General features: G+C 44.0%; 1 protein-coding gene across 1 annotated transcript; it reads right to left on the minus strand.

Moving 5' to 3' along the window:
- Window positions 1–3745: 3745 nt before the first annotated feature.
- ZBTB6 (zinc finger and BTB domain containing 6) lies at window positions 3746–6784 on the minus strand. The gene is made up of 2 exons (XM_019510864.1): window positions 6745–6784; window positions 3746–6166 (listed from the first exon to the last, which is right to left on the minus strand). Exon 2 carries the CDS (start codon window positions 5903–5905, stop codon window positions 4622–4624), a length of 1284 nt encoding a protein of 427 aa, XP_019366409.1. The 5' UTR covers window positions 5906–6166; window positions 6745–6784; the 3' UTR covers window positions 3746–4621.
- Between the last annotated feature and the right edge of the window lie 1472 nt (window positions 6785–8256).

Genomic DNA, 8256 nt, shown 5'->3' on the forward strand with positions numbered 1-8256 from the left:
GCCTCGCGCCCCTGGGTGGGGGTGGGGTGGAAAGCGGGGAGGAGGCGAGGGGGGCGGGGCAGAGCGGCCGCGTTTCCTAGGAGACGGCAGCACCGGCTGGGCCCTGCGGAAGACGGAGGCCGCGGCTCCCCCGCTGCTGGAGGCACCCCGTAGACCTGCATGTATTGACGTATATTATATAGACACACATACAACCATATAAAGATAGGACTAACCCTGTCTATATTGGGAAATATATAGGGTTAGTATGCACTATTATGTAATATACACCCTAAATCATATACTGTACCCTATATTGGGTCATATATAGATAGATAGATATAGATCTCTCTCTGTGTATACTAACCCTATATATATGACCTAATATAGATAGGGTTAGTCCTATCTTTATATGGTTGTGTGCATGCATACACACACATTCCATTATCTTTATATAGGTAGATATATTGGGTCTGTACAGACAGATGAACACTCCAGGTCTTGAGCAGCGGGAGAACCATGGCTGTCTCTTGCAGGAAGCTGTGGCCGCCCACCACAGGGCACAGCCAATGCTGCTGTCTCCTAGGAAACGAAGCCGCTCTGCTCCATCCCCCTCACCTGCTCCCTGCTGTCCCCAGGGGCACAGCGGCTTGTCTGCTCCAACCTATGACCCAATATATATAGGGTTAGTGTACCCTATATTAGATCATATATACACTATATTGTATTTCCTATATTGGATTGTGTACATATATGACCCAATCTATATAGGGTTACTCATATCTTTCTATGTTTGTGTATGTATAACACAATATGTAAAAAGATATTATTATACTGTCTAGCTAGAGACATATATAGCTAGCTAGATGGAGCCCTGATCCAGCTGGGACCTCTCTCTCTCTAGCTACATAGATAGATAGACTAACCCTATATATCAGAAGCTTTTCCGAATCCATCAGATGCTCTGCAAGGATATGCATCATCCTTGCCTCCCCACCCCAACCTGTGATTACACCCTGAAACTGAGCATATGCCACAACCAAGGCATCCTGCATTACACTGGACTGTTTTGTCTTGTGTCAAAGCTTCAGGCAGAGATGATTTTGTGCAACTTCACTTCTCACATATTCCTGCCCAGGGCACTGGTAGGTCCACAAGGATGATCATAAAGGTCTTCTCCACTGTTAATGGCTGAACATGGAGATCCACAACACAGCTCTGACCCATTGATCATAAGAGTCTGATCCTTTTCTTCAGAGAGAGGATTTGTCTGGCAACAAGTTGTCAGTTAGAACTGGCAAAGATTCTTTGATACTTATTGAACTGAAAAGGACATGAGCACGGTGGGGATTTTAATGTATATGCTGAGGATACTAGCACAACTAATTGAGAGCATGCTTGGAGTATTGGATTGGGAAACTCCCTTTATCCAACAGCATTAAATGTAAGACTAAGTTTCAAAGCTGCATAAACCTTCAGATATAATATATACAAATAAAACATCTCATTTCCATTTAATTTATTAAGTTATAAATATGGCAAATGGCTACACGGAAGAAAATGGTACAGGGAGACAATGGTACAGGGAGACATCTTTTAGGGTACATGTGCATGAGGTCTGTTTTCTCATAACAAAGTTTACCAAGGAAAAATTTTAGCCACTGAAGAGGTAACAGACAACATCACTTCCTCTCATTCACATGCACTATGAACAGCAGAAAGAAACAATCCTGCTCTCACTGAAGGCGCATATCAAGATTACATAGCCTCTACTTTCCCCTTCATCAGTTAAGAAACATGCACACCCACAGCTATGTAACAGAGACAAACAAAAGCCAGGGAACAACTGATATGAATTCATATCAGTGAGATTCATGCACTTACCAGAAACACGTTTGCAGCTGAACAACTTCAAGAACAGTCAATAGAAGGTATCTGCTCCAAATCTGCACAACATTTAGCTATTATGCTACAATATAAATTGTTGTTAAAAAATAAAACAAAAAGAAATCATTGCTTTTCCTATTTTTTTTTCCTATTTTTTTTTTATCTCTCTTACATGTGATGGACCAGAGTTTAGAAGTGTGCAAATTTGCAGGCACAAACCTATACATACATCCAAATTACCATTAATGATCACAAAACTGTAAATGCAGAACAGCATGTTTTGAAATTCAGGCTCTTAAATGTTAATACTATAAGATGGCAACCAAAACTGAACCCTCCACATTTGTTATTTTCTGAAGAACCAGCAGATCCAAACAGTAAATGCAAGGACTGTGAATGCACACAAAGAACACGAAATCAAACTAGAAGTGCGACAAAAAACAATTACTGCAAGTACGAACTAGCCACTTTTCAAACTGAAAAACACAGTAAAAAAAAACAACAACCTAAAAAAAAATGCATTGTGCATCAGTACTCAACAAACATAAAAACATCCAATTCCTCAGTCTGGCAAATACAACTGTCATAGTTAGAAGACCACAAAGGAAGCAGTGCCAAATAGTTATATAAAAGAAGAGAGAGCTAAAAGACAGGTTAGTTAACACACAGCACTGGGACTATTTTAATATCCAGTCATATCACATACCTCCTTGGAAGTTTGGCTTTATTCCTATAAAGACACACACATGCTTAACTTTACATACTGCAAGTCATTCACATGAATTTTGCATCATGAAGGGGCCCTATAGAAGTCAAGCACGTGTAAAAGCTCTCTTGGTTCCTAAACTATAAAATAGGGATAGGAAATACCATCTGAATAGACAACATAACCCCTACCCCATAGAGCATCTCTCCATGACTACACATCACCTAGCACAATGGAGCCCCGATTCAGGCTGGGACCTCTAGATACCTGCATAATCCAAAGTATCAGTGGCTGTTGTATTAGTTATACATATCAGTTTATCGCGGGGGAGTTCATCAGTTTTGTGTAACTATCTAGTGGACGGCTTAGTACAAATCCAACCTCAAAGACGGTGAAATGACTAATGTTATTAACACTTCCAAAACTGAGTTTTCAATTGGGAAAACAGTGTGTACACTAGGACAGTTGACTGCTGCTTTTCCAGATAAGAGGAAGTTATATTTAAGTTGTAGAGCTTCCATCCTTGGAGGCTTTTAAGACCTGGCTAGACTAAGCCTTGGCTGTGATGTAGTTGGGGCTGGTCCTGCTTTCCGCAGGGGGATGGACTACATGTCACCTCCTGAGGTCCCTTCAACCTTCCTTTTCTATGATTCTATAAAATATCATGTGTACCCAAGCCCCACTTACCCCATATAATGCTTCTAGATAGATCATAGGATAAGATGCGTCATCTATTAGCAGCTGTCACAAAATACTTATCAAACTTCCAAACTATGCAGAGCACAGATGCCAGGATTTCTTCAACTCAGTCATAAGAACTTTGTAACTGTATTTCTGAAATTGGGCGTAAAGTTTATCTATGTTGTATAAGACACAACAGAACACAGCAGTTTTCATTCATTCTCGGAGATCTTAAATAAATAGCATTTTTCCATTACAGTAATTGTATTATTTATATCACATTGACTGGCTCACATGTTTTTCCATGTAATAGGCAGAGCAAGGGTTTGAGTTCTAGAACATTTTGATGCTTAGAGAGAAAAGAGAAATGATCTCTGACAGATTATGAATACACCTACCCAAACATATATGGCACTGCTTCTCTGTACCTCAGAATTAGACAGGGAGCAAACCCCGTGTCTAGACTGATCCCAATGAAATATAAAGGATGCCTTCCAATTAGATAGATTTCTATTACGGGGCAGCACACAGTTCAGATTTCTCACACTGGCAACATACATCTACAATTTACAAAAACCAAAGACAAAAATAAGAGAATACAGACAGAAGACAGGACTAGCTTAGACTGTGTGAAACAGAAGTGTATGAAACATTTCATATCAGTGAAAACAAAGCTGTCAGAAGAGTGGGTGCTAGAAAAATTCAGAAAATGACTGTAATAAAATTTGGATCTAATGAGATTCTGTCCAATTAAAAGTGAACTGCATGGTAGGAATATCTATACACCATTTTTCTGCTTCTCTCTTCATAAAGGCTTCAGTTTTTGTTTGGAGGAGAGTAACATTGTTTTAAAAAAACAAACAAACACACTTCTGAGTGTCAGGCCCTGACATTTTTTTTGCTGAAAGATTCAGCAAAGTGTAATGAAGTGAGAAGTGACTTCCCCCTGGACTGAAACATGAACTGAATGGGTATGACTAGCCACATGAACATCAATTAAACACAGGGAAGGCCACTGCTCTGGCCTCAAATTATTGTAGATTCAATGGCACCACCCTTTAGTGGAAAAAGGAAGGGTGAAAGGCAAGCAGAAAAAAGTGTCTCTTTTTAAGAGGAAGCAGTAAAGAAGTACAAACTGTTCCCCTGTGTTGCAGTTTACTTTCAACCGGCAAAGACCATACAAAGACTTGCAACAATACTAGTTAAACACAGTAGGCAGGGTTAGTATAAATATGACCCATCTTGATCATTTTCTGACAGACATATATTTGCACTTGTCTCCATTAAATGGGAATTTGTAGAACACCTGGGATTCTGCTACAAGAGGATTCTATGTAGATCCAGGCTCCAGATCTACCCAGAGGGCTGCTAATCATAGTCTATCTTGATTTTTGTGATAGTGTCCAGAATTGTTTTTTCACCACTGCTCCTTCCATGGACTGAAGTCAAGTGCTTTTTTAGGGCAGATTTGTGTTTAAAGTCCATGTCACAACAATGGCACTTGTATGGTCTGTCCCCACTGTGAATATTCAAATGGTCCTGCAGCGTACTTTTGGCAGTAAAGGTCTTCAGGCAAACCATGCACTGGAATGGTCGAATGCCCATGTGCCCTCGGATGTGCCTGTTGAGATTCTTCTTTTGTGTGAACGTTTTCCCGCACTGCAAACATAAGAACAGTTTGTGCATTTTTAGATGTCGGAGATAGTTTTCAAGATGGAGAAATCCTCGGGGACATTTAGGACACTGATGTCGCCATGAATAACCAGAATCCTCCAAACTCTGGAACCCACTTGCTACACTAGAGTTTCCTTCAGCAGTGTCATTGACAAAGGCCTGAAAATAACTTCCTGACATGTCTGAATTTCTGCTCTCAACAGTGGAATTTATCAAAGAATGCTGTGTTTCTGAGAAATATAAACTCGTTTTGGAAGAGGTGCAAGGCTGTGGGAAGGGATCACTTTCCACATTAGCTGCACTCATAGAATCCATTCTGAAGATACATATTTCATCATCTTTATATCCTATTTTGACTGTGGATATTTCTGGTGTTTGTGTGTCTTTTCTTTCCGATACTAAACTTTGCATTGCAGGCTGTAGGACACCGTCCTTCTCTTGTTTTACATGATAGTCTAAATTATCAGGGCTGTCTTCAGTAATCTCAATTATTTCACAGTCCTTATCTATACCGTCATCTCTATTTCTCAGTTCCATGTCTGAGGAATGACATTTCTCTGTGCTTTGGCTGCCGTTCTCCATAGAAGCATCAATTTCCAGATACTTGGACAAAGCTTCGGTACATTTCTCTACAATGTGGACCATTTGAAGGTAACTTGCCGCAGTCAGGTACTTCAAAAGCTCCTTCTTTTTAACCTCCAGAGCTCCAGTATAACAAGAGAGCAGCAGCTTTCTGCCGACCTCAGCACTCTGCAAGATAGTGATTCGCACCTGTTTTGACTGATTGAGCAAAAACTGATCCCTCATAAATGTGGAGCAGGCAGCAAAAATCACCTTGTGTCCATGGAACTCGGTGTCATTGATGTAGATTGATACATCACAAAATAAGTTCTGCTGCCGCAGGAGGTTCATCTTTTGCAACACAGCATCTCCTTGCTGTTCAAACTGAAAATGCAGAATCTCAGAATCAGTAGCCATGGTGACTTATTTTTCGAAGGACACACACCAGCAAACTTCACAATTCAAACGGGGCGCACCAGGTGCAGCTTGTGTTATATATTTCCTTTTGCCCTCATACCCCCAAAGAGGTACAGGGGGTCCCCCTGAAGGCAGAGGTATTCACCAGGATCCGTGTTAAGAGTTTTCAAACAGCCAAATGAACATGTCTTGGTGGAATAAACTGCAACTGGGTGTTGAGGAGAAGGCAGTCATGGAAAGGCCCGCTCCTGAGCTCAGAAACTGAAAAAGAAAACACCAGGAAAATGGAGCCAAACTCACTGCAATGTTTCTGAACACCAAGAAGACCCTACCACCTGCTCCCCATTTTTTTTTTTTTTAACTCTCCTCTCTGATGCCTTCTGCTTGCTCCTGCAGCTGCTTCCATTACTAAATGGGAACTGCTACACGCTGCATGACCCGCATCCTGGTAGGAACCAAACCCAGCAGCACATGCAAGCTGTGCACGCGCACAGAGCGAGGAGGGGAGCTCCAGTCTAACGTCCTATTCCCCTAAGGATGGGCCTGACATCAGCTCCCCGGGGCCCAAGACCCACTGGAGCCTTCAGCAACCCCTCCAAGACCACCCAGGGGCTTCAGGGCGAGACACAAGGCTCCGAAACACCGCGGGGTGGAGGACGATTTCTGACAGGTGCTTCATGAGCCCTGTTGCCCCCGCCTGAGGGGGGCCCCGCGCCCGGTGCGTCGCTGTGGAGCCTCGCGGAAGAATTAATTCGGATACCGCACGAAGGGCGATCCTGTAGGTGAGAGCGGGCGGCAATCCCTCCCCACCGTTCCCCGCGGGACAAGCCTCACCAGACCTGCCACTGCCGCCGCTACCTCCTCAGGCCGGGCCTCGGCCGCCGCCACGTGACCGGGGCAAAGAGCCACTTCCGGGTCGCGGCGCCCTGTGCTTCCGGGGGCGTGGCGCTCGGCCCGGAAGCAGAATACCAGGGCGGCGCTACCGGTTCCGGTGCCACCACCGCAGGAGACCAGAACCGAAGTGCGTGTTCCTTGCGCCGAGTGGAGCCAGGCTCCGGGACTGGCGGCAGGGCCCGGTGTCCAGAAGCGCTGGAAGTGGGGTGTGTGTTCTCCCCGCAGCAGAGCCAGGGACGGCTCGGCTCCTTCCCGCAGACGCGCAAGGCCCAGGCCACAGCAGGGACAAGTGCCAGCTTCTCTGTAGCGGCAGGAGAGGAGCTGGGACCCCGTTACCGGCCAGCGGGGCAGCCCCGCTCCCCCTCCCCCACTCCCAGGCCCTTGGTACTGGGCTGGTGAGCAAACCGTATAAAGCATCCCGATGCGGCTTCCCACGTTGATCGACCCTGTTCGCGCAGCGGGGTGTTTCCTTCTGCTGGGAAATCACACACGGAGGCTGCACAAGCAAGGAACGTAGGAGTGAGTTTATTATAAGACTTGGTAGGGCTACAGAGCTCCTTCCATCTACGGGTATCACAGCACTTCACAAATGACAGGTTGGGCCGTACGGGAAGAGGTACAGGTAGCAAAGTATCACTGTCCCAGCAGATGAGAAGAGGCACAAAGGGCGTAAGTGAATTGGCCGAGGCCATACGGAGTCTGAACCCGCAGGTGAACTCAAATCAAGTTCTTCTGCCCTTCACCCATGAGCCCATCCTTTTAGATAAGCTATGGGCGGAGGTTAGCAGACTTTACTTTTGGCAATACATTGGAAGTAGCTTGCCGATTTTCAGTGACATCTCACATTCGTTTGTGCCATTGTCAGACACTGCCCATTGGTACCACTTTCCACACGATTCTTGGCTGAGGGCAGAATTAGATTCAATCATTGTAGGAAAAAATGGCACTTGCTCTGCCTGACAGTACCACCATATACAATGTGATTAAAGTTTTGGATGAAACTCGTAATCCTTCCTGTTGCAAAAGGCGTATATAGGAGAGGCTTGATTTTCCTTTCAGACGACTCTATAAAAATCACCGCAGACCCATCAGACCTGTACAAAACAATACAAAGAAGCCACGAAAGTTGGCTTTTGCCTCAAACAGTACCCAAACTTCAAACAAAAGGGAGAAGTCAGAATACAATATGAAAAGCCACTGACCAGCTGTGATAATGCTTTTTAAAACTTCTTCCTAATGGCTAAAGAGGTTGCTACTAATTAAGTCTGTGGAGAATACTTGGTAAAGAAAATATATTCAATTTATCCTCTGTTCATGGAAAATGATTGGCTCTTCCTATATCAAGTTAGCACTGTGAACTAGTTTCCCTATCTCATCTGTACGTTTGTTTTTAACAAGGCCTAACACACAGTTCCAATATATCAGTCTCTTTCCTTAATGTAACTTTACTTTTTTTT

The sequence above is a fragment of the Gavialis gangeticus genome, unplaced genomic scaffold (genome assembly GCF_001723915.1).
Source record: "Gavialis gangeticus isolate Ggan-Ray unplaced genomic scaffold, GavGan_comp1, whole genome shotgun sequence".
Lineage (NCBI taxonomy): Eukaryota > Metazoa > Chordata > Crocodylia > Gavialidae > Gavialis > Gavialis gangeticus.